A 27,943-nucleotide genomic window follows, 5' to 3' on the forward strand; every position below is an offset into this window, starting at 1 on the left:
AAGTGATATAGTAACTTTATATGCATTCTTGTATAAAGGGACACCTGCTTGTTCTCCCAAATTTTCACTTGGTGGTTGTAATAAACTAAGTCATTAAGTGTTTTACAGGGAAAACCATTTTTATACTCCTTTATGGGCTGGTTATGACTAGGAGCGCACAGACAGGTTACAGCGCAGTCACTGTTTCGGTAAATATTTAAAGGGCTACTCCGGTGGAAAACAATTTTTTTTTTAAATCAACTGGTGCCAGAAAGTTTAACTTGATTTGTAAATTACTTATATTAAAAAAATCTTGATCCTTCAAGTACTTATCAGCTGCTTTATACTACACAGCAAGTTATTTTCTTTTTTAATTTCTTTTCTGTCTGACCACAGTGCTCTCTGCTGACACCTCTGTCCATGTCAGGAACGGTACAGAGCAGGAGAGGTTTGCTATGAGGATTTGCTACTGCTCTTGACAGTTCCTGACATGGACAGAGGTGTCAGCAGAGAGCACTGTGGTCAGACAGAAAATAATTTCAAAAAGAAAAGAACCTCCTCTGGAGCATACAGCAGCTGATAAGTACTGGAAAGATTAAGATTTTTATATAGAAGTTATTTACAAATCTGTTTTAACTTTCTGGCACCAGTTGATTTAAAAGAAATTATTGTTTTCCACCGGAGTACCCCTTTATGGTCTATAAACACGTACAGTATTCTGTGCAGATTTGATGTTCAGGATTTTCTGCTGCAGATTTCAATGTAAACTGAACACAGCTTGAAATCCTGCGCATCAAATCTGCGCAGAATACTGTACATGTGAATAGACCCTTAAGGTGTACCTGTTCGTGAATAAGCTGTGCTGAGTGTGCATCACGATTTCTGGCCATTACATACCTTGTTGTTCTCCCTTTAACAGACTCCATGTCTACTTTTTAGTTGTCCCGGTGTGGATGCTAGTGGGTGCAGCCTAACTTCTATTATGTCTCCCATACTCTGCACACACAGAAGGGATCCTTTCCCCCTATATTTCTATAGCACACCCTCAGAAGCAGCATTTAGGACATAACACAGCAGTAGTAAGCAGTGTAATCTGTGAATCCAGCACGAGGGTATGAAATAACTATAATTTAATGTAGTCTATCTTCCTCTCACTGACTCTAGCTACTCTCCCCCCCCCCCCTCCATTTCCATCTTGCCCCCTTCCCCTCTCCATAGACTTCAATGGGCAACTGTAACCTGATACCTCAGTGAGCTAAAAGTTCATCTTCTTGATCATGCTTTATCTTAGTGAATGATGAGTTTAGGAGGGAGAAAGCATCAGAAACCCAGCTTGTTAAGTTATATATGAATACATATATTACATATATTCACTTGTACTATCGATTTTTGCAAGGCTTGTTAAAGTGACAGTGCCCATTTAAATCTGGGGGATCTTTTACTAGAGCTCTGAATTGTGTTATTCCTACTAAAAATATATATAAATAAATTGACATATGGGTGTTACTATTCTCCTGTCAATGGGGCTGTTCAGTATGTCTAGTGTTTCCCAACCAGTGTTCCTCCAGCTGTTGCAAAACTACAACTCGCAGCATGCCCGGACAGCCTTTGGCGGTCCGGGCATGCTGGGAGTTGTAGTTTTGCAACAGCTGGAGGCACACTGGTTGGGAAACCCTGGTCCAGTAATTGCTTACAGTGTCCGTCAAGAAGAATGGTGATACAGCGCTGCAGAATCAGTGTGCGCTATTTAAATAAAAAGTTATTTATAATTATTACTATATTCAGTAGTCCATTTATTCATGCATTTTCAGGAGGTATAACAGAGGTACAATTCTGAATTCTATGAAAATCTGCCCTAGTAAAGGGAATACAAGTATTTTCTGACATGTCAGTGTCCTATCGTGACAAGTTTGTACCAGAACTCTGCTCTACTACTCCTGTTTGGCACCTTTTTTTTTTTAAATTTTTTAAGGATGAGTCCTCTTGGACCCCAAATTGTTCTCCTTCGTCCTTTTTTCAGTGGAGTGGGCATTGAGTGATATTCCTTTGCTGGATATAACAGGTTATTTTGACAGGCGCAGATCAATTAAATTCAGCTTAGACCGGCTCAATTGCTGTTCATTAGCCCCCTCTGCATTTCAATGGCCCGTTGCCGAGGTCTGTCCATATTAAATGAAATCCCCCCCCCCCCCCAACATGGTACAAAACTACTAAGCCTCACCCCCTCTTCACTGTGAAGAGGGTCGAAATATTTTTCTAATGAATAAAAAAAAAGAACTCTCAATTAAAGCGAGGAACTTGTCCTGAATCCTTAATTCCATCGTCCTTTGTGTTGAAACAAGTGTATTTAGGCCTCTGTACTGCGGCAGAAGCTGCACTGTTGTGGGGTTCCATTAAGTAGAGACTTACAGGAGGAGTTCTCAGTCCACGATACACAACTCTTCCGGGCTGGAGGACCATGGAATCAGCTTTTATTGAACCTTTACCTACTGTAAAGCTTTATGTCATTGCCTCCAGACATACAGAAGTCTGCATAGATTTTGATATTTTGTGTAATTTTTTCAAGGGTTGGCTCGGCATTTGACTTTTTACTTTCAACTAGAGATGAGCGAATTTACAGTAAATGCGATTCGTCACAAACTTCTCGGCTCGGCAGTTGATGACTTATCCTGCATAAATTAGTTCAGCTTTCAGGTGCTCCGGTGGGCTGGAAAAGGTGGATACATTCCTAGGAAAGAGTCTCCTAGGACTGTATCCACCTTTTCCAGCCCACGGGAGCACCTGAAAGCTGAACTAATTTATGCAGGATAAGTCATCAACTGCCGAGCCGAGAAGTTCGTGACGAATCGAATTTACTGTAAATTCGCTCATCTCTACTTTCAACCTTTTTTCTCCTCGTCATTGGCACATCTAAAACAGTTGTACATGTTCTTATTATATGATGGGTGGATTATTACAGTGTTCTGCCAGGAGGAAGGAGAGGTAAGCCACTGTCAGACTCCTCTGGTGGTTGGTTATATCTCTAGGAACAAATGGAGTGCCCAGTTGAAATCCAGCATGCCAGAACCAGTTTCCATGGGAATTTCAACTGGGTACTCCATTGGATCCTAGTGTGGACGAGGGGAAAGCAGAGGCGGAAGTCTTGGGTGGAATCGGAGATTACCTTAGGGGCCGTATCAGGAGAACGGATCAGAGATGTATAGAGGGGACCGGTTGTGGATTGCCTTGTATGTTGTGGTAGAGATCTCCACCCCTCATCTGTGTCCCTCTAGATTGGCCACAAATGTTAGAATTCTTACACTGAAATAAAAATTCTAATTGTTTCTGACTCCTCCGTAACAGCACCTCCACAGACCACTGCCCACTCCACTTCTTTCTTCTCATTCTTAGGGCTCGTTCACGCTGCCATCTGGCTCCGTTATGTGGAGCTCTGTCTGCAGATCTGTCAAGTTTAACAGAGAAAAAAAAACAGTGCGAGCACATTTTATTTTTATTTTTTGTGAATCATAGAAAGAAAGAGGAATACAGGGGGAGCACTTACGAGCCGGAGTCTCTTGGAAGGTGCGGACTTTGTCTTTCATCAAGGTGCAGTCAAATATCCATAACGCAGGAGGCCAGGGTCCGCAGCGTGGTGCAGTGAACAGCCACTTTTGCGCCCAGGGCCGGCGCTTCTTCAGACTACGCCTCTTCCGCCACCTGGATGCAGGTTTACCTGCCTCCAGGTGACGGAAGAAGCGTAGTCTGAAGAAACGTCGGCCCTTGGCGCAAAATCGGCTTTTCACTGCACCACGCTGCGGACCCTGGCCACTCCTCTCGCGTCACGGGCATTTGCAGGCTTAGGTTAAAAACAAACACATTAAAACTTCACATCTTACCATATACAAATAATTTCTACAAAAAGACGCTCATGTCTAATCTATCATTTAATCCTAGACCTCCCTGCGCATTCGTTTTCAGACTCCATCTCCCTTCTCTCTGTAGGAGAATTTTCTTTGTGTTCACGCCTCCCGCTTTGCCTATTCTTTCTATTCCCATGAATTGTAAGGTTTTTGGATCACCATTATGCATATCATCTCGTATATGAGAGATAAGTCTGGGGGACCTCTTACCCGTTTTTATGGAATTTACGTGCTCCCTGAATCTGATGTTCACAGCACGGGTAGTGGCAGCCAATATAGAACTGTCACGATGCCGGCTGGCAGGAGGTGGATCCTCTGTGCCAGAGAGGGATTGGCGTGGACCGTGCTAGTGGACCGGTTCTAAGTCACTACTGGTATTCACCAGAGCCCGCCGCAAAGCGGGATGGTCTTGCTGCGGCGGTAGTGACCAGGTCGTATCCACTAGCAACGGCTCAACCTCTCTGACTGCTGAAGATAGGCGCGGTACAAGGGAGTAGACAGAAGCAAGGTCGGACGTAGCAGAAGGTCGGGGCAGGCAGCAAGGATCGTAGTCAGGGGCAACGGCAGGAGGTCTGGAACACAGGCTAGGAACACACAAGGGAACGCTTTCACTGGCACAATGGCAACAAGATCCGGCGAGGGAGTGCAGGGGAAGTGAGGTATACATAGGGAGTGCACAGGTGAACACACTGATTAGAACCACTGCGCCAATCAGCGGCGCAGTGGCCCTTTAAATCGCAGAGACCCGGCGCGCGCGCGCCCTAGGGAGCGGGGCCGCGCGCGCCGGGACAGGACCGACGGAGAGCGAGTCAGGTACGGGAGCCGGGGTGCGCATCGCGAGCGGGCGCCACCCGCATCGCGAATCGCATCCCGGCTGGAGGCGGTATCGCAGCGCACCCGGTCAGTGGATCCGACCGGGGCGCTGCGGGAGCGAGAGTGTAGCGAGCGCTCCGGGGAGGAGCGGGAACCCGGAGCGCTCGGCATAACAAGAACCTATTACAGGTACAGCGAATGGCGTACACTACATTTTTCGTCCAACAGCACACAAAATCCTTGTAGACTACTTCGACTCCTCCTAGGATGACAGGTTTATCTGTACAACAGAAACCGCGCCAATTGCAACTGACAGATTTAAAGGTACCTTTCGGTGTATCTCTATTCAGCCAGTTAGCACTAGGGGCAAGGTCTTTTAAGGAACTGCTTACTAGGACATCATTAGGAAGTGACTAAAGGTCTATTAACGGTATACTCTCTTAAATCTGGATCGTTTTGGAGTAAGGACAAGTTATTTATTAATGGCTTTTTTTTTTAAATCTTTTGAGCTACTGGAGAATATGTAAATGTTAAGGAAAACCGTTGTTGATGTTTAGTTATTCTGTCTACTTCGTTAGAGGATTTTCTACCTTTCATTAAAGGGGTATTCCAGGAAAAAACTTTTTTTTATATATATATATATATATATATATATATATATATATATATATCAACTGGCTCCAGAAAGTTAAACAGATTTGTAAATTACTTCTATAAAAAAATCTTAATCCTTCCAGTACTTATGACCTTCTGAAATTAAGGTTGTTCTTTTCTGGCTAAGTGCTCTCTGATGACACTTGTCTCGGGAAACGCCCAGTTTAGAAGAGGTTTGCTATGGGGATTTGCTTCTAAACTGGGCGTTTCCCGAGACACGTGTCATCAGAGAGGACTTGGACAGAAAAGAACAACCTTAACTTCAGAAGCTCATAAGTACTGAAAGGATTAAGATTTTTTAATAGAAGTAATCTACAAATCTGTTTAACTTTCTGGAGCCAGTTGATATATTAAAATTTTTTTTTCAGGATTCTCATTTAATGTTAATAGCTCTCTTTAATGCAGTACAGTAATAGGGTAACCCCTTTTTTAATAAACGTGCATGCAGATCTCTCGCCTGCATCTGGAAGTCTATTTATTTATTTTTCTTTGCCAAATTCCTGTAGAATTACCAGAACACCGACGGACCTCATGCAAGAGAATGGTGTCCGTCGGGACCTGGCAGTAGCCGTTTGCATCCAAACTGTTTTTGGGTCCATTCGTCTGATGAATAAAAAAAAAGAGCCTATCGGACCCTGAAGTGGTCGGATGCAAATGGCAATGTGAACCTAGCCTTACACTGCTCTCCATGACTTCTCCTTTGCCTCTCCCTTTCTTTGGAATTCCCTTCCACACATCTGACACTCTCCTACTGTTCACACATTCTACATTTCAATCTGCACAGGTTTCACCTTTACCTCTCCCGGATAAGGGGGTAGGAAATAACAAAAAAAATGATGCTCTGAGGTGTCCTCCTACAAGAAGCTGCATAGCGCATCTCTGAACTTGGCATGTCTGTTCATTAAAGGGGTCTTCCAAACTAAATAAGTCATGCCCTATCCACAGGATAGGAGATAACAAGCTGATCATGGGGGTCTGACTGATGGGACCCCCATGATCTCAAGAATGGGAATGAAATAGCCCCCGAAATGAGTAGTTCTTCGGATGGGAATACCCCTTTAAAATGGACAGTCTAGTTAGGAACTTTGTAATTCTTTACTTCCCCTGTGGGGGTGCTATAGGGGGATTTAACACTTCTTGATGGATTCATCCTTAAATTACATTCTCCCTGCGGGAAGGTGATTTGTTTAGCTAAGCATAGGAGGGGATCATAGAGTAAACATCACATTTACAGTATTTTGGGTATATCCAATACTTGTGCCCAACTTTATTGGTGAATGTTAAAGTGTTGCTGTAAGTGCAGATTCTTATATTCTGCAAAAGTAGCATTACACGTCTCCTAACCAGTCTCTGTTCACATTCCTTCTCAATACTATGAAATCACATTTACTTTTCGGCATGCTCGGATCTTGCTCTAACACTGGATTGTTTTTCAGCCCTTGATAGGCTTTTCTGGTTATGATTCTGTATTTGTTCCACTCTGCTTGGTTAAGGCCACAGACTTCTCTGTTGTGATTCCAAAGTTGCAATGACCATGCCTGACTGAAGTAACTCAGACCAGCCATATTGTCAGGAATGCAGCAATTGTTTTTACATGCTGCACAGTAATCTCACGCTACGGAACAGACTCATTTCTGCAGATAGACGGATAACTCAGAACATCTTTAGACTTTTATTTTTATTAGGAAACCTTTTAAGGATGCAGCGATGACTGTCTCTTTCTTTAATATGACATTCATGGAATCTGTACCATGTTTGAATCACAAATTGAGATATTTGAAGCCGATATACTGTCCTTGTCCGGACCAGTTGGCAAGCATTTTTGGAATAAGCCACTAAAGTCTGCAATTTGTGGAGGTCCGACCTTTACTGTAGGAGCACCCATCTCTGAAAGTGTGCCTGGTGCAAAACTACAGTACTAGACATAGCCAGATGAATTGGAGCCTTTTTTTCTGCTTATTGATGGGACAGTGGAGCACTTCTTTCAATGACAATCACAGTAATTAACCTATAAAGTTGGATATAATTTTGTAAAGTACTTTTTTCAGTATGCTGCTACCACTAAAGCTTAAGGATAGGGGATAAGATGTCTGATTGTGGGGTTCTTGCCGCTGGGGACTCCTGCGATCTCGGCTGCGGCATCCCAGACATCCGGTGCACGGAGCGAAGTTCGCTCCGTGCTGGATGAATGGCGATGCGGGGCGGAGGCTTGTAATGTCATTGTTACACCCCCTCAATGCAAGTCCACATCATGCCCCCTCCCATAGACTTGCATTGAAGGGGTGTAGTCATGATGTCACAAGCCTCCGGCGCTACACCCGCCGCTCTAAACGAACGCCGGGTGCAGCAGGGGATCCCCAGTGACGGGACCCTCGTGATCAGACATGTTTTCTTCTATCCTTTGGATAGGGGATAAGATGTCTAGGGGCGGAGTACCCCTTTAACAATATATGGTTATATATGTGGTTTGAACCAATAGGTTTATAGTTATATATGTGGTTTGAACCAATAGGTTTATGGTTTTATATGTGGTTTAAACCAAAAATTTAACAAGCACCGCCTGTCTATAAATGTCACCTAAATGCACTGATTCAGGGAAGTTCGGCTCAAGATCTAATGTGTACAGGAGCAACTCAACTGTCCCTGTAATCTCCTGTCGGGGTAAATAAGTTGGTATTTTAGATTTTGACAACCTAAATCCTCTGCCCTTTTTGGAGATTTCTTCTTGGGGTGTCTGGCAGCAGATTACCTCCATTTCCCCATTGAGATGAACACACAAACTATATCATAGAATGTGAAGGGTATGGTTGTAATTCTATAGCATGATAAATATGAATTGTGCTGGAAATTTAGTTTTAATAGAATTAGAAGAGAACATTTGCTAAGATGGAGGGTTTAAATTCTAGAAATCCTAACCTGGAATGAATTTCTAATTCTGATGAACATTGAATGTTACAGGTTTTATAGGAAGACAAAGCTTGGGGGATTTCAAGACATGGAATGCGTTCCCTGTGGGGATCCCCCACCTACATATGAGCCTCAGTGTAAGTATACACATTATTCACTTGTTCTTAGTTTGGCTATTCTGTAAAATGTTATGTTTTCTTTGTGTAACTTTCATTAAAGGGGTTATCCAGGAATAGAAAAACAGAGTTAATTTGTTTCAAAAACCGCTCCCTGTCTGTCTCCAGGTTGAGTGGTTCTGCAGCTCAGTTCCATTAAAGTGAATGGAGCCAAGCTGTAATACCACACACAACCTGAGGACAGGTGTGGGGATGTTTTTGAAAGAAATTAGCTGTTTTCTATTCCTGTATAACCCCTTTAACGGTGTATGGCAGGTTTTACACTAGTGTAATACAAACACATTTTTGCATTCGTGATATGGCTGCAAGTCCTGGCCTGACCGTGGGTCTGAGGGCCCGATCTGACTGCTGCTGTTTGAGATCATATCTGTGACCAGGCCAGGACTTTCTGCCATAATACGGACAAAAAAATGCAACCCCCATTATGGGGTTATCCAGTATTTTCTTAAAAATATTGTTTTGAGGGAGGAGGGAAAATAGAAAAAAAACTATACTTGCATATCCCCGATCACCCACACCTCCTGCTTACCTGTGTCTGGTCCCTGGATCTTCTATATTTTTCCTGCTTCCAAAACCACTTGTTACAGGACATGTCTGCTTAGCCAATCATCGGTCAGGATGGGACACTGCTGTGGTCAGTGATTGGCCGAGCCGGCAGGTACTGCAACAAAAACTCGTCTTGGAAGAAGACAGAAGATCGGGGGATCGGATGACAGAAAACAGGAGCTATGGGGTGTGAGCTGGCTAAGAATAGTGTTTATTTATTTATTTTTAAATAGTGCTATATCTCTGTTATCCCTCCTTTGAAATTTATGAATAATTGGACAACTGGGTGTTACCAGTCAGAGATGTGTCCAATCAGTGCTGACAGTATTGGAATGTGTAGGGACACGCCCCTTTGACTAGCAACCCCCAGTTGATACTTTTATATATCAGTGTTCAGTAGGAATAGCAGAGGAATGGCACAGAGTATTAAGAGTCCATGGGGGATACACAGGTTTTATAAAACAAACATGTCGGTTCCTGTTTAATACTGAATCTACAAGTAGTTTTAGGTCAAAACTGTTGTAAATTGAGAAGAGAGACTGTCGAAAGCTTTGAAAAAAGTGATATATACACACAATGCTGGGAGTTGTATTTTTGCTACAGCTGGAGGCACACTGGTTGGGAAACACTGCTCTACGTTGCTACAAACATTGGACAAGAATGAGATAACATCTGATGTTAGAGAGATACATGTGAGGGGGATTTGTGAAGTTTAGGATGTTTTTTTTGTTTTTTGTCTGTTCCAAATCAGATGATTGTCATATGGAAATATAGTCATATATAATTATTTGTTATAAGTTATGATTTTAAATTACCCAATGTCAAATGTCTGTGAGAAACGATGTATCTGATGAAGAGACAACTTCTTCTTCTTTTTGGTTTTGCTCACTTTTCACCAGTTTTTAAAGGGACAGGCTAGACATAGACATTAGATTCAGGTGCCCAAAATAGGAGATGGGGGGTATCCAGCTCCCAGGAGAAAAATATATTTTTAAACGTCCAAAATTTTAATTAATCCATTTAAAAATAAGCGTGAAAGAAAAAACACCCAGCGAGGATAAAATCACAACACCGACGCGTTTCGGACCGATAGGTCCTTAGTCATAACTAAGGACCTATTGGTCCGAAACGCGTCGGCATTGTGATTTTACCCTCCCTGGGTGTTTTTTCTTTCACGCTTATTTTTTAAATGGATTATTTAAAATTTTGGACGTTTAAAAATATATTTTTCTCCTGGGAGAATTAGATTCAGGTACTGTAGATTGGACTGTACAAGGTGTTGAAGGAATAAATTTGTCTGGTAAATAATTTTAAGCTATTTTAAAGGCGTTTTCGGAATTCTTTTTATTGATGGTCTATTATTGAGAGATGCAGTAACCCACGATGCACAATACACAATGGGGGGGGGGGGGGGGGGGAATTTACCAATGTTGGCTTCACTGTTGGTTATTTAAAAACACAAGATGTATTTAGGACAAATTGATTGGGTTGGTCCATGGTCTTTAGTAAATTTGTCCCATCAGGTCATGTGGCCAAGATTTGTCCCATTGTGTGTCAAACTTTGTTGTCAACTCATTTTTACACTGTTCTCTTTAAAGGGGTACTCCGCTGCTCAGCATTTGGCGTAAAATGTTCCGATTGTATAGAGCTGGCGAGGGGAGCTCGTGATGTCATAACCCCGCCCCCTCATGACATCCGTCATGCCCCCTCCCATAGACTTGCATTGAGGGGGCGGGGCTATGATGTCACTAGCTGCCGGCTCTAAGCATTCAGAACATTTTGTTCCAAACACTGAGCAGCGGAGTACCCCTTTTAAGGTTTTTTTATGGTCCCCCAATACATTAACTATAATTATTTAAAAAAATTTTGTGCACAATTTATAAAAATGTTGTTTTATTTAAATATTATGCAGTTACAACCATATATTTATCTGGCAGCCGATGGTAAATTCCCCCCATAATGTACGAAGCTTTATGCTTCTGGCTTTGTTCACTGTTTATATGGAGCGTTGCGGTTCTGGCAAACAGTCTATTATCGGGGGTGCTGGTTGTTGGACCCACCAGACAGATATGACCATTTGCTATACACATCGGAACACCTTTTTGCTGATTTGTGGCGTATACACTTGGCAAATAGCACTTTACTGATGTGAACGTAGCCCGATTATAGAACTAGATCATTGTCGTTGATATGAATTGTGTTTTTTTTATTGACTTTATGTAGGAAATGGTTGACATTTTTAATTACTACTTTGCCTGCCAAATAAAATATTTAGTTTTTTTTCCATTTTTTTGCTTTTGTATTTTCTTTTTTTCTGTATCTTGTGCCAAAAATATTCAGCGAACGCATCAGGCAAAACAGCACTTTATAGTTATTAACACAATTGCGTAATTTTCCATCACTTTTTTTTTCTCTCTCTCCTTAATGCACTATTTGTCAGGGTAACCCCGCAGCATATTAAAACGTCTTGTCCCGTTTCGTGTTGACTTTAGCAAGAGCCATTGTTGATCCAAGCAGCAGCGAGTTGATAAATTGACTCTCCCCTATAGTCGTCGGCGGCTTAGATCTTAGTTGTGAAATATTTTTGAAAGAAACCTCTGATGGGACGGGAGCATTGAAAGTGACTTGTCTCCAGCAGATGTGTGTGTGTGTGTGTGTGTGTGTTTCTGGACGCACACACAGATTACATTTCAACCTTAAACCTAAGTAGCCTATAAAGGAGAGACAAATATTTGTAAGCTCTTCAAGTGCTTTGGTGGCCAATGAAAGTGTTAATGCCTGTGGGGCCCCCATAAATTAACAAAATCTTTTGTAACACTGAGATACTTTGGCAAGTGTTTTGTTTGCCTGTGAACACTTGTAAGGGGCATGAACTTCCTGTGCTAAAGGCTTATAGAGTGTAGCCAGTTTATTAAGACTTTGATCAGAAATTCTAAGAACTAGTAGCAGTTGATTATTACCCAGCTGGCAATAAATCTCCCGTCTTCCTTTTATTCGCTGCCTGGGTTTTCAGATATTTGAAAACAGAAACTGGTTTAAACATTTACCCTTCTTGCCGGAGGAGAGACGCTGGAGACCTCCTTGTAGAAACACTAAACTTGTAAGAGACGATGCCTAGAGCTTCCCGGGGTCATTTTGGCTAAAGAGCTGTTAGTAAAACAAAAGAAAAGAAAAATTCAGAAACGTTATTTTTTGTACAAAATAATTAATTCCAGTTATGATTTCTTCTTGCATTTTCTTTTTTTTTATATCTTTTTTTTATTTTATTTTTTATGCTCAACAATCCAATCCTTTATTTTATGCATCATTTATTTGTGCAGATAAAGGTGTTAAATGTGTGTGTGGGGGGTTCAGCCATCTCCAAGTGGTAAAATGTCCCCTCCACAAGGTTCACTTCTCACAGTTCCCGAGACCTAGGTGGTTAAAGGGGTACTCCGCTTCTCAGCGTTTGGAACGAACTGTTCCGAACGCCGGAGCCGGCGCCGGGAGCTTGTGACGTGATAGCCCCGCACCCTCACGTTGTCACACCCAGCCCCCTCAATGCAAGTCTATGGGAGGGGGCGTGACGGCCGTCACGCCCCCTCCCATAGACTTGCATTGAGGGGGCAGGGCGTGATGTCATGAGGAAGCGGGGCTATGGCGTCACGAGCTGCCGGCTCCTGCGTTCGGAACAGTTTGTTCCAAACACTGAGAAGCGGAGTACCCCTTTAAGACCCCAGTTGTTTCCTAAATAAAGGTACAGTTGCGTTTTTTTAGGGGAGGGTCGTACCACACCTTTTTTTAGGGTAGGGTCGTACCCCTGTTTAGGGTAGGGTCGTACCCCTTTTTAGGGTAGGGTCGTACGCCTGTTAGTCGTATCCATTAGCATCCCACCGAAAACAGGATGCTGATATACACTGTTTACTATGGCTGACATTTCGGGTTGTATGCACTATTTTAAAAGCACAGCAGCCCGCAACGTCTTAAAATGGCACATAGGTCTCAAAGAAAATCTTTACTTCTGGCCACAGAAATCATTGGGGTTCGCTGCTACTGTTAAATTTGTGTCTGCATCCCTTTTTTCGGTGGGATGCCGATAGATATGACTGACGAGAGCAAGAATGTAGTGTAAACCTACCCTTAGTCTGGCTTCATATGGGTGCATTACAGCTGCAAACTCCAGCCTGACTGTCTGATGACCCGGAATGACTGCCCGTTTCACGTCATTACCATGCTTCTTCCAGCCTCTGACGAACCTCGTTCTTTGTGCTCTTATATGCAGGTGCTAGGGGAGGGGAAAACCATGACAATATATGTATACAAAGCAAGTGTTGCTATTAAAGGGGTATTCTAGGGAAAAAAAAATTATATCAACTGACTCCAGAAATTTAAACAGATTTGTAATTTACTTCTATTAAAAAATCATAATCCTTCCAGTAGTTATCAGCTGCTGAAGGTGAGTTGTTCTTTTCTTTCTGACAAGAGTGCTCTCTGCTGACACACCTGCTTGTCTCAGGAACTGTCCGAAACATTAGAGGTTTTCTATGGGGATTTGCTCCTACTCTGGGCAGTTCCTGAGACAAGCAGAGGTGTCAGCAGAGAGCACTGTTGTCAGAAAGTAAAGACCAACTCAATTTCAGCAGCTGATAACTACTGGAAGGATTAAGATTTTTTAATAGAAGTAATTTACTAATCTCCCTTTCCGGAGCCAGTTGATATTAAAAAAAATGTTTTTTTCCTGGAATACCCCTTTTAATAGCAAAGTAGAGAGATTGTACAAATAGAGAGAATGAGACCACAAGAGAAAGTTCGTTTTCTTATAGTTCAGTTAGGTTATAGGACAACAATAGATTATAAAAGTAAAAATTTAGAGGATAAATATGATGTCATATACATCTGCTCAGTGTTATGTCATTGTAATCTGTATGCTACATGCCATGTTCACGACTTTAGTGCATTTTCTTGTTACTCTGGCACAATTGTAAAATGTGTGCTTTTCTTCTGTGAATAAAGTTTATTTAAAAAAAGTTAAGTAAAAGTAATACTTGCTTTGTATACGTAGGTTATTGTTTAAACCCCCCCCTCACACACACACACCTGTGTGTGTGTTTGTGTATATATATATATAACAACGAGGTGATGTCAGAGACAGGAAGAAGCGCAGTAAAAACGTGAAACGGGCTGTCGCCTCAGTCACACTCCTACACTCACACAACAGAAGTGAAGAATACCTCGTGGTCACTTGTTCTCAATATTTATGTGGGTTTGATGGCAGAAAAGTTTGAGAAGGGAGTATTCCTTTTAACTATAGTTTTTCATGTTCACGGAAAATGTAATGCGTTACAGTTACGTTGCTATAGTTTTAGTGCCTTCAAAGTAGAGACCGTTTTGTCTTAGCTCTTCTTGTATTTGAAGAGCTTCTATACAATATGTTTGCCTAGGGCGCCTTCTGCCTCACTTATCAGTAATGGTAGATAAGAGTTCTTTACGTTGAGGGTTGAGAAATCCCCCCCCCCCCCCTTTGAAAAATGGCATTCTTCTTTTAGATAGAAATATAGTATTTCCATCATTTTATGGAGTGAAACAGACCAGTCCCTTACCCCGGATACTGACAACTTCTGTAGCCCTTCACTTACAGTGTACCGACCTATAGGTGGCACTAGACTGTGTTTGTTTTCCTTCCAAAGGCAAGCTAATTTGCATTCTTTTTTTCCCATGGCGCAATGCCTGTAATTCTCTATAAAACAGCTGGATCTCTTTACAGCTCAAGGAGGGGGATACAGGTTCTCAGTAGTTTATTGGCAGGAAAAAAAAAATCTCTTATCTACTTTTATGAAACCTGGCTGACCTAATTTATAGAAGGGCAAAGGATAGGCCAACAATTTTGCAAAGGTGGATAAACCCTTTAAATCAGTGGTCTCAAACTGTGGCCCTCCAGATGTTGCAAAACTTCAACTCCCAGCATGCCCGGACAGCCAACGGCTGTCCGGGCATGCTGGGAGTTGAAGTTTTGCAACATCTGGAGGGCCACAGTTTGAGACCACTGATTTAAAGGGGTACTCCGCCTCTAGACATGTTCTCCCCTATCCAAAGGATAGGGGTTAACATGTCTGGCTGCGGGGGGGTCCGGCCGCGGGGAGCGCCCTCGATATCCGGCCGGCACTGCCTCCTCCTATAGACATGAATGGAGGGGGCGTGGCAGCTATATTCGCCAGTCATCCGTCACAGAGCGGAGTTTGCTCCATGCACCGGATGACTGGGGTGCCGCGGCAGAGATCCCCAGCGGCCGGACCCCCCCGCAATCAGACCCCTTTAAGGGATCTAGCACCACTTTTATTTTCGTTCTTCAACTCCTGTAACATAGCAGAGCAACAGTAATAATAACATTGGTGTGAACACAGTCTTTTTTTATCCAGAGCTTTTTAGGACATTATGCATCTTTCTTCACTATTGAAGGGGAAAAAATCAGCACCAGCGGGCCAGTCCTCCTCTTCCAAAGCCCATAGGGGCCTACGTTATTATTATTGTAATTTTTAGTGATTGTTGTGTATGTATTAGAGTCTTCGCTATTGGGGCTGATGAGCTATTGTGTAGCTATTGTGACACCACATCTTAGAATTATTAATCATCCTGAACGCGCGCAACCCCCCCCCCCATTAGTTATTTAGTTAAATCATTTGTGACAGCGAGAGCCTGAAAACTCCATCCAGATGGGGGAACCCATGTGTGTTTAGGTTTCCGCATATCACAGCGTGATCAAAGTTCTTGGTTAGAAGAATGCGAGACATTCAAGCCATCAATTTCAGAGTCTGCTGACTTTCTTATCCCTCTATCGTGTGCCTGGATATAGTGTTAGCGCGGTGCAGACAGTCTGCGTTTACGGCTTATTCTTCTGGCCTGTCATCGAAATTATAGCAAAACTTTAAATATCTATATATTTGCTATTAAAAGTATTTTGGCTAACCGAGTTTTTTATTTTCTAGAGTTCGGCAGAATTTAGCGGTGGTAAAGTGATTGCAGGTTGTCACCTTGTGTTTTTGCCTATAATGACACATTGTACTTCTTTCTGTGTTTTTGGAGCTTTCCTGGTTTTTCTAAAAAATATATAAACAAATAAATACTACGTGAACCCAACCTTATTGTGCCAGAGCCTGGGCCCCTTGGACGAGCTTCTCAGGGGCCAGTCGGACCCTGATCAATGGGAATGTTTAAAGGGTAAAACAATTTATTTTATTTTTTCAAATCAACTGGTGCCAAAACGTTATGTAAATTATTTGTATATAAAAATCTTAAAGGGGTATTCCAAGCAAAAACTTTGTTTTTTATATATATATATATATATATATATATATATATATATATATATATATATATATATATATATATATCAACTGGCTCCGGAAAGTTAAACAGATTTGTAAATTACTTCTATTAAAAAATCTTAATCCTTCCAATAGTTATTAGCTTCTGAAGTTTTCTGTCTAACTGCTCAATGATGATGTCACGTCCCGGGAGCTGTGCATGATGGGAGAATATCCCCATAGGAACTGCACAGCTCCCGGGACGTGAGTCACCAGAGAGCAGTTAGACAGAAAACAACAACTCTAATAACTATTGGAAGGATTAAGATTTTTTAATAGAAGTAATTTACAAATCTGTTTAACTTTCCGGACCCAGTTGATATATATATATATATATATATATATATATATATATATATATATATATATATATATATAAAAAAAAAAAAGTTTTGGCCTGGAATACCCCTTTAAGCCTTCCAGTACTTATCAGCAGTGGTTCTTAACCTTGTTGGAGGTACTGAACCCCACCAGTTTCATATGCGCATTCACCGAACCCTTCTTAATTGGAAAAATAAAATTATGATTTTTTCAAATTCAAAACATAGGAGGTATATATTTAAGTATATATTTATACATAGGTGCACAAAATGAACAAAACCATTAAGACACATTAGGCGCCGGCAGTGTTCCCCCACACATTAGGCGCAGGTAGTGTTCCCCCACATTATGTAGGCAGTGTTCCCCCACAGACATACAGCCTCCAGCCATATACAGTGTATATTGTTGGTCAGAGCACCGAAGATGACGTGCCGCTGGTCACTTACCAAGCTGGCCAGCGCGCGTCTTCCTCCTTCTCGATCCTCCGGTCCTCGGCGCCTTAGTTTCTATGGGCGCACGCACGGGACATCTCCCGGCGGCTCCTGCGTTTTTAAACTTAACGCGGGGCCGCAGGGAGTTAATAGTGATGGGGGAATTGCCCCGTCGCTACAGGACGGGCAAACACTGGCTCTGCTCGGGGCCCTGAGCAATTGCTTGGTTTGCCTGTCCTGTTGCGATGGGCCTGTAGACGGGTGTGTGTCTTGACCTCCGCTGAACCCCGGGGTTCGATCGAACCCAGGTTAAGAACCACTGCTCTAGAGGAAGTTGTGTAGTACTTTCCAGTCTGAGCTCTATGCTGACACCTCTGTCCGTGTCAGGAACTGTCCAGAGTAGAAGCAAATCCCCATAGCAAACCTATCCTGCTCTGGACAGTTCCTGACACGGACAGAAGTGAGCACTGTGGTCAGACAGAAAAGTATTACACAACTTCCTGTGGAGCATACAGCAGCTAAGTACTGGAAGGATAATTTTTTTTATATAGAAGCAATTTACAAATCTGTTTAACTTTCAGGCCCCAGTAAATTAGAAAAAATGTGTTACTCCACTGGAGAACCCCTTTAATATGGCCTTCTGGTTCTTAAAAAGCTTCCCAGTCTTTCCAGATGCAGGGTCACTGTCCCATATTAGGGTCTTATTACACATTGCTTGTACACCGGACCATAGATTACATCAAATGCTTCTGATTCAAACTTGTAAGAAGTCACTATAACATAGAAGTGTGTCCATGTCCCTCTTTTAGCATTACTTATTGGGTCTAGGTTTGTTGGGCTTGTGAGATTTCCCAATATAGAACAAACTGGTGGTTCTTAAAGGGGTAATCCACTGCACCAGCATTCGGGACATTTTGTTCCGAATGCTGGGTGCGGGCTGCAGGGGTTGTGATGTCATGGCTACGCCCTCGCGACATCACACCACGCCCCCTCAATGCAAGTCTGGAAGGGGGGCGTGGCAGCCGAACGCTGGGACAGCGGAGTACCACTTTATTCTGTTCACATCTCGCTGACTATTTGCTTTCTCCATTACTGACATTGGGCCTGGATTTTTATGGCATGAAAGGCAGGATTTAGTTTGTATTTGTTTGTGCTTGCAGTTAAAGTCTGTATTTGTTCTGGTAATGAAAAAAAAAAAAACGTTTTGAACATTACTACCGTGTCCCTGACTGCTATTTTGCCGCTATTAGAGCGGTGCTACAGAGCTAATCTCCCACATTAGGTGCAGCAGTTGCAGTAAACGGCAGATCAGCTGTAGATATTTAACAATAACAAGTTACATCTGAATCTGTAATGTGAACAGAGCTTAAAGGGGTATTCCAGGAAAAAGCTTTTTTTTTCAACTGGCTCCAGAAAGTTAAACAGATTTGTAAATTACTTCTATTTAATCTGTTAAGGACCCATGACGTAACGTTACGTCATGAGTCCGCTCCCGATCTATAGCGGGTCGGGCCCGGCCGTGGCTAATAGCACGCGGCACTGATCGCAGTGCGGAGCGCTATTAACCCTTTAGACGCGGCGTTCAAAATTGAACGTCGCGTCTAAAGTGAGAGTAAAACCATGCCGGTTAGGTCAGGGAGCGGTTCGAGGAGGACACGAGGAGGGTCTCCTACCTGCCTCCTGGTGTCCGATCGCCGAATGACTGCTCAGTGCCTGAGATCCAGGCATGAGCAGTCAAGCGGCGGAATCATCGATCACTGCTTTCCTATAAGAAACCATTGAACAATGATATAGATCAGTGTGTGCAGTGTTATAGGTCCCTATGGGAGCTATAACACTGCAAAAAAAAGTGATAAAAAAGTGAATAAAGATCATTTAACCCCTTCCCTATTAAAAGTTTGAATCACCCCCCTTTTCCCATAAAAAAAAAAAAAAAAAGCTGTGTAAATAAAAATAAACATGTGGTATTCCTCCGTGCGTAAATGTCCGAATTCTAAAAATATATCGTTAATTAAACCGCACGGTCAATGGCGTACGCGCTAAAAAATTCCAAAGTCCAAAATAGTGCATTTTTGGTCACTTTTTATATCATGAAAAAATGAATAAAAAGTGATCAATAAATCCGATCAATACAAAAATGATACCGCAAAAAACTTCAGATCACAGCACAAAAAATGAGTCCTAATACCGCCCCATACATGTAAAAATAAGTTATAGGGGTCAGAAGATGACAATTTTAAACGTATACATTTTGCTGCATGTAGTTATGATTTTTTTCCAGAAACACGACAAAATCAAACCTATATAAGTAGGGTATCATTTTAACCGTATGGACCTACAGAATAAAGATAAGGTGTCATTTTTACTGAAAAATGTACTGTGTAGAAACAGAAGCCCCCAAAAGTTACAAAATGGCGGTTTTTTTTTTCAATTTTGTTTCACAACGATTTTTTTCCCCGTTTCGCTGTAGATTTTTTGGTAAAATGACTGTCATTGCAAAATAGAATTGGTGGCGCAAAAAATAAGCAATCATATGGTTTTTTAGGTGCAAAATTGAAAGAGTTATGATTTTTTAAAGGTAAGGAGCAAAAAACGAAAATGCAAAAACTGAAAAACCCCTGGTCCTTAAGGGGTTAAAAAATCTTAATCCTTTTCAATAATTATCAGCTGCAACAGTGCTCTCTGCTGACATCTCTGCTTGTCTCAGGAACTGCACAGAGTAGAAGAGGTTTGCTATGGGGATTTGCTTCTAAAATGGGTGTTTCCCAAGACAGGTGTCATCAGAGAGCACTTAGACAGAAAAGAACAACTCAACTTCAGCAGCTCATAAGTACTGAAAGGATTAAGATTTTTTAATAGAAGTAATTCACAAATCTGTTTAACTTTCTGGAGCCAGTTGATATATAAAAGCCAGTTTTACCCACCAATGTGCCTCCAGCTGCTGCAAAACTACAACGCGGGCATGCTGGGAGTTGTAGTTTTGCAACAGCTGGGGGCATCCTGGTTGGAAAACACTGCTGTAGGCATAATGTGACCACCCCCCCCCCCCCCCCCCCCCCCCCGGTACCATTTAAGTCTAGATAAAGTAAATGCATTACAGAATGTCTCAGATTTTCACATACTAACCACATTGTTGTTTTTTGCTTCAGGATTGAATTGTTCTTTAATAGCCGGTTTCTCTGCCTATAGCTGTAATGATCCGACCAAACACTTCCTACAATTTAGTGCTTTAGTATGCTACGGGGGAGGGAGTTTTTTTTTTTCTTTTTCTTTTTCTTTTTTTTTTGTTTTTCACGCCGGGAACATGCTGTGCTGCTTATTACTAGACTTCTAGATGTAAAGAAGATGAAGTGAACCCCACCACTCACATGTCTGTCTCCACATTCCTCTACACAAGTTGCTGAGCAGTAAAAAAAAATGCAAAAAAAAAATGTAAAGGCTTTGTTCCTGACTAAACCTCACACGGCCACTTGAGCAATTGTGCATCCAACACATCAGAGGTGCATGAGAGTGTCTCCTGTACCCGCTTTCTACATGAATAGCTTCTCGGCTTGTACAATCTCTTGTAGCGGAGGAGTCGCATTACACTCGGATGTCTGATCTTCCCTCCCGAGTCTAAAACAATTGGTGTATTCTTTGTTGAGAAGAGAGAAGGTTTTAAAGAGCCTCATTGTGCCTCCGTGACCCGTTCAGCTGTGTGTATTTATCTAATTACAAAAGGCATAAATGTAATGTCAAGCCAAACAATGTGTGTGCCAAGCATTCATAACTCGATCATTGGTAGGAGGGCGAGAGCTGGTGCATCTGGGTCTAGCGCATTTCAAGTTGTGAAGATTAAAGTTTCCCGGACCTCGCTGGCATCTTGCAGAAGCGGCAAGTGCGTTGGGTTGTGTGCCACTTTAATACGCCTATGACCACTGAAGCCTATTGCATACTTGGGCACCATGCTTAGCTATATGTATGGAGAGAGGCTTTGTGGATCCACACAACTATATTGGCATATTTATGGCACCATGTTGCTTCCGGGGGAGAATAGATTCATGATCATGATTGGAATAGGCATTGTGTAACGCCCAAGTTCTCCAGTGGTGGTGCTGCAGAGAAACGAAACCCCAAGACCGGGTTCACACCGTGGAATCTCCAGAATGAATTTCCGCCAGAGGTCCCGCTGGTGGTGCTAGGACTGCATTGCCGTCTCCATAGATGGCAATGAATTTCTGAGCTGATCTTTTGGTGGATCAGCTCAGAAATCGTAACACCACCAGCGGGATCTCCGAAAGAAATTTCGTCTGAAGATTCTGCAGTGCGAACTCGGCATTACTGCCAAGTCTCCCTACAGATTACAGCGGGGAGAAACTTACTGTCATGGGTCTCTCTAAGGCTGCATTCACATCACATTTGCAGCCTAAGGCTTCCGGATCCGGCTGGGGGATGGGTCATCTCATTTTTGCCCTGTATCCGATTTTGTGACCGGACCTAAAACCATTAAAGTGAATGGGTTCCGGTGCCGGTCTGGTTGGGGTAAGGGAGCACCCGGTTTTCCCATCCCCTAGCCGGATCCAGCAGCCATTAGGCTGCAAACTTGATGTGAATGCAGCCTTACCAAGCAGATATTGCAGTCCCCAAAGCAATGGGAATCTGCTTTACTGGAATTTCGGAGCGGAATATCAAAACAGAATTCCTCTCGGAAATTCCATTGTGTGAACCTAGTCTAACTGTTACAAAAATACCTGCAGTGTGCATGAACAACTTGACAATATGGGACTCAAGTTCTTACCAATATATTCTATGTGACTCTTTGACCGAGAATGCACTTATTCACACTAGTACCTACCCAAGCCAGATGGCCTACCAGCACTTTTGGAACTAAATGTTGTGGGGAGGACGGGGGTCATGGAAATTTCATGCAAATGTTTGGAGTTGACGTCATGTCCATAACAGGTCTAACCAGAGTACCGCTATGGAACCAGAGTACCCCTATGGAGAAGTATAAACAATACATGTCCTATGGAGGTAATGTTTGGTTACATACATGAATTTGCACTTCTACATGTACACAAGACATATGTAGAGATGAATGTAGCAATCATATTTATACAGTGCTTATATGAACGTGTGTGTCCTTTCTAACACATTTTTTGTGCCTGTTTGTTGCCATCAGTTTTACATGGAGAGTAGAGCTCTGCTTCCTCGACTCAGTTACGTAGATTAAATTAGATGTATTGCAGGCCTAGAGAGATGTATATAAACAAAGTATATCCTACCCTCAAACCCCACAGCTAAAGTCCCTGAATCTACTATCTGAGGCTAATGTCAACATTGAGCGCACAAGCCCAGTCCATTGCTTAGCTACTTAATTATTCTATATAAGGCCATGTTTACATAGCCGAAAATGTGCGGAATGACCGCCAGGAAAACATGGGCAGACATACCGCACATTTGCCCAACCCGGTGGGCACTAGGACCGCTCAAAAATGTGCTGTCTCATAGACGGCAATGCATTTCTAAGTGAAATCTGCAGAAAGAATAGACAAGTCTATTCTTTGTGTGGACACAGGAATCGGGATTTTCCTGGAAATTCCCCAGTGAAATCAGTGGGACTCTGCTGCAGCGGAATTTTCCAGCGGAATCCCACACAGGCTTTCTGCCCAGTGAACATACCCTAAGGAGGGCTTCCTGTTACTCGAAACAGTGCCACCCTTGTGCATAGGCAGTGTCTGGTATTGCAGCTTCATTCGTTCAGATGAAACGTTTATCCAATGATTTATTCACCACCTGAGTCAGTAAGCAATTTTAGAACCCAATATGGGGCAGTGGACATCCACTTTATTTATTTATTTATTTATATATATTTTTTGGCATTTTTCTGGATCAACGCAGTAGGTGGAATGGTTGGACTTGATAGCCTTTTTTCAACCACATTTATGGACTAACTATACCTATTATTATGTATTCTTAGTAGGCACCTTTTTTAATTTTGGTTGTCCCAAATGGAGGCTGTAGTAGTCGACCCTAGACCTCCATGAGTGGACAACATTTGTATTAGTAACGGTGATGTCCCAACACGAGGGGCTCCAGCGGTTGCAAAGCTACAACTTCCAGCATGCCCGGACAGCCACTGGCTGTCCGGGCATGCTGGAAGTTGTAGTTTTGCAACCGGTGGAGGCATACTGGTTGGAAAACACTGCTCTAAATGAACAAATGAGTCACAAAATTGTGTGTAAACATTCCGTATTCTACAGTACATCCTACCAAAACCTTCCTCTATAGATATGCAATTTTGCAGTGACAGCTCGGGGGGGGGGGGGGGGGGGCTGGGGTGGTGTATGGGTAGTTGGAACCCTGGAGACTACTTTGGAGTCTGAACAGAGCAATTTGAGCCTATGCCCTTCCGATGGCGATCTTTGTTCTTGTTCCCAGCTGGCAGCCTCGTCCTCTAATCCTTGTGGAAACTTACATTTCAAGCACAAAAAGCTTATTTTATGTCTTATCCCACTGCACAGATGTTGGGGAGAGGATGTGGAAGAGGAGGACAGCTCTGTGTGCGCTTTATTTTTTACTACTTGCTTTACAGCAGCACTTCCTCTTCATATAATTCATATTGAAGCCATTAATAAAATTTGACATTTCCATCCGTCACTGCGATACCTCTTGGTATATACGGCCTCATAAAGGGTTTGTCAGATTTAGGAAACTCCTCAAGAAATGCTGAGGGGGGGGGGGGGAAGTCTGTCATAAATGAGCTGTAAGCAGAGTGGTCAAGAGGTCCATCACTTTCTCTGGAGAACCTGGCTCTTTCGTGCACTTCGAGAAGGGCTATTAAATTTTACGGGGCACCATGTAATACTCCATTTCTCCTGCGGAGGTGCTGCAGGGAAATTGAACACTTGCTGCCGGGCTACAGATCCGTAGGGTTCCCAGCAGTAGGACAACCTTTGTTTTACAAAGAGTTGATTTTCACATTTATCAAAGAATAACCAATTGGGACACCCTTAGCTTATCAGGAAATCCTTATAAAAGTGGCCACCCCCTTTAATATATTTGGAAAAAGTTGACAGATACATGGTTGTTGTAGTAGCTGTATCAGTTGTACACAGTGGTTCCTCAAGTTACAATATTAATTGTTGGCTCTGATGCCCACAAATGTCATCCAAAAATAGGAAAAAATAAGTAGATAACTAATATAGATAAAGCAAGTCCTTACATGTAAAAGTAAGAAAGTTCTGCTGGGAGCTGTAAATCACTGTCTATGTAGAGGACAGGAGCGTCTTCAGGGTCCTGTACAGTACACACAGTGTCCCAAAAAAAGTAACTAACATGGAGCCGCCCTCACCTGGTGTCCAAAGGAGCAGCTAACCCTGGCACAGGTAAAGAGTACAGAACATGTAATACCTTCCTGTACTGTAGGGGGCACTACCAGACACCAGTCAGTGCATACACTTCAGTAATTCAGGAGTTTTACTAGTGAAATGCCCATTCTGATTGGTCAGTTCTTCCAGCCGTTGGCCCCTTTTCGCAGATCTGGACTGTCTGTAGTGTTGTATGTTGAGTCTAGTTTCAAGTTACAATGGTCCAGAAAAGACCATTGCATGGTGAAAATGGTGTCTTATTTTTTATTTTATTTTTTCAACCTTTTTTTGTCAATTGGCCAGTAATCTGCTGGTGTATGTGGAGAGAACAAGATCTTCCGATACAGAATGAGCAGACTCCTGCCATACCACCACCATGCCATGGCGTGAAGACTAACCTTGCACAATATAGTGTTTGAATCTTGAATCTTTCTCTTCTATTATCATGTGAGACATTTGTCTTTTGTGAGCAGTTAAAATACTAATGCGTTGCCTACCATACCCATTAGATTACGGTGTTTGATGCCAACAGTAATCTGTTTAGGGGACACTGTTAGACCTACTTTGCTGTCCACTCTTTAGGAAATCCAATATATTTCAACTATTTTAAACAACCATTATAATGTTATATTAAAGTGTGTGCTGAGGGGGCCAGAGCCCATTGGTGGTAATGTTGTACCTATGAGAGCTTGTAGGCACTTGGATCACTAGCTAATGGTGAAGATCTGAATATTCTTGGTTTGTTTAGATTGGTAACCCCCTCCTTGTGTCGAGCAGATTAGAGGGATCAGCAGTTATTTCAAGGAGGAGGTATTTCCTAGTATATGTCTTTACTTTATGATCGGCGGGCATCCTAGAAATGGGCAGCAGCCTACAGGACAGTTTCATTCAAGTGAATAAGGTCAACTACCGATCCTTGCACAGCCGGTTGGCTAGGAAAAACAACTCCGGTGGATACTTTTTTCAAATCAACTGGTACCAGAAAGTTAAACAGATTTGTAAATTACTTCTATATAAAAGTCTTAATCCTTCCAGTACTTAACAGCTGCTGTATGCTACACAGGAAGTTGAGTAGTTCTTTCCAGTCTGACCTTAGTGCTCTGCCACCTCTGTCCATGTCAGGAACATCCAGAGCAGGAGAGGTTTGCAATAGGGATTTGGTCCTACACTGGACAGTTCCTGACCTGGACAGAGGTGAGAGCACTTTGGTCATACTAAAATGAACAACCACAACTTCCTCTGTAGTATACAGCAGCTGATAAGTCTTGGAAGGGTTAAGATTTTTAAATAGAAGTCATTTACAAATCTGTATAACTTTTTGGAACCAGTTCATTTGAAATAAATAAATAAATTGGAAAAAAAATTATTTCCACCAGAGTACCCCTCTAAAGGGGTTATTTAGGATTTCTTCCAAGAACAGCATCAGACACCTGTCCTCAGGTTGTGTATTATAGCAGGTGCTCTTTTTGGAAGAAATTAATTCTGTTTTTCTAATCTAAAATACCTTTTTTAAGGGGGCAGCAGTGCTACTTTCATTCTTGGGATCAGTGGGGTCCCAGTGGTCATAATTGTCACCGATCATAAAGTGGGGGCATTTCCTAGCAATATGCCACAATTTATGGGGCCTCGTTCCTGTCTGCATTGGACTCAGTTTGAGACCAGAAAACAGAGCCGGACAGTCCATTGCGTAAGGGACACCAACAACCGATCCCATTGACTCAGGTCCAACTAATTACACTGATTTTGTGACAGGGTTTCCTGAACGGAGCTCTAAAGCAGATGTGAATATAGCCTAAGATGGGAATATATCCCTTTAAAAAAAAAAAAAAAAGACTGATGAAATCTAATGGGCATCCTTTGGAAGCAATGGGCCGCTAATTAAACCCCTCCCCATTTGTATTAACCCATTTACAAATCTAAATCTTCTATACATGTGATATTTCAATACATGCTAGTTTTATTCTGAGAAAGTAGCAATGTGATCATAATATGCATTAATTTCGATTCAGACATTTAAAGGGGCACTCCGGCCCTAATACATCTCATCCCCTATCCAAAGGATAAGATGTCTGATCGCAGGGGGTCCTGCCGCTGGGGACCCACACAATCTGTCATTCAGCACCCACCTTCCTGTCATTCAGCACCCTCCCACAGACTTGCATTGAGGGGGCAGGGCGTGACGTCACATGGGGGTGGACGTCAGGATACTTTGGCCCTGTGGCCGTCACGCTGCATACTCGGAGTCTCCAGCGCTGCGGAGAGCTCGCAAAGGTGGGTGCTGAATGACAGATTGCTGGGGTCCCCACCGGCGGGACCCCCGTGATCAGACATCTGAACCCCTATCCTTTAGGTAGGGGATTAGATGTATTAGGACGAGAGTACCCCTTTAAGGAATGTCCTTTCTTCTTCTAATGGAACTTGCAGTTGATCTTCTGTCATCAGAGGAATTTAACTTTTATAAACCATCTGCTAAACTAACTTAACCAAAGTGCAAGGCTACGCGTCCTGTCACTTGTCTTACATTATATGCAGCGTGCGCAACCATCGGAGTGAAAAATATAATATGCCTTATCCAGGATCAATATTTGTGGAAACAAAAGTCTTATCTAGTGTCTATAAACCTGCTATACCATTGAGCCTCTTCTGGCCTTATTATAAATCCCTTATCTAGAATCAACAGCTTCTAATCTGGGCCCATTGTGGTCACTTATTTATTAAGCCAACGCTTTCAGGTCCAAGCTCGAATTGTGTAACCGTAGATGTGTGATCGGTTGGGTAGGCTCCACCTTGTAGTCAATTGAAACCATATATTAAGGTAGTGAGTGGTCTCAAACTGTGGCCCTTGAGATGTTGCAAAACTTCAACTCCCAGCATGCCCGGGCACACGATGTAGAACCCATAGGGAGGCACACGACATAGCATCCATAGGGAGGCACACGACATAGAACCCCTAGGGAATCACACGACATAGAACCCCTAGGGAGGCACAAGACAACCCATAGGGAGGCACACGACAAAGAACCCATAGGAAGACACACGACAAAGAACCCATAGGAAGGCACACGACATAGCACCCATAGGGAGGCACACGGCATAAAACCCCTAGGGAATCACACGACATAGAACCCCTAGGGAGGCACACGACATAGAACCCCTAGGGAGGCACACGACATAGAACCCCTAGGGAGGCACACGACATAGAACCCATAGGGAGGCACACGACATAGAACCCCTAGGGAGGCACACGACATAGAACCCCTAGGGAGGCACACGACATAGAACCCATAGGGAGGCACACAACGTCCATGTGGTTGCATATTACAGAGTCATAGGCAGCCTGTACCACGTTGTGGTGCCTCCAGACAACACCGTATTTGCTCTGTAATACAGCATCTGATGGACTATGCCCTTTATTTATTTATTTTTTGTCATATGGATATGTACATGGATTATTGTGAGTGTCGTATTATTCCATACAACCCAGAGGTGTGGTCATGTAGATGAAATTCCCAGAACTTTGCACTGACT

The 27,943-nt window shown here is 42.7% G+C and overlaps 1 protein-coding gene across 2 annotated transcripts in view; it reads left to right on the top strand.

The window, feature by feature from the left end:
- Positions 1-27,943, top strand: part of TNFRSF19 (TNF receptor superfamily member 19) — an 87,303-nt gene that overhangs the window by 46,624 nt on the left and 12,736 nt on the right. For both annotated transcript variants that reach the window (XM_056561764.1, XM_056561765.1), the window contains exon 5: positions 8,304-8,389. In XM_056561764.1, coding sequence (XP_056417739.1) covers positions 8,304-8,389 — 86 coding nt within the window. The remainder of the gene's footprint in view (positions 1-8,303; positions 8,390-27,943) is intronic.

This window comes from Hyla sarda, chromosome 2 (assembly GCF_029499605.1).
Source record: "Hyla sarda isolate aHylSar1 chromosome 2, aHylSar1.hap1, whole genome shotgun sequence".
Lineage (NCBI taxonomy): Eukaryota > Metazoa > Chordata > Amphibia > Anura > Hylidae > Hyla > Hyla sarda.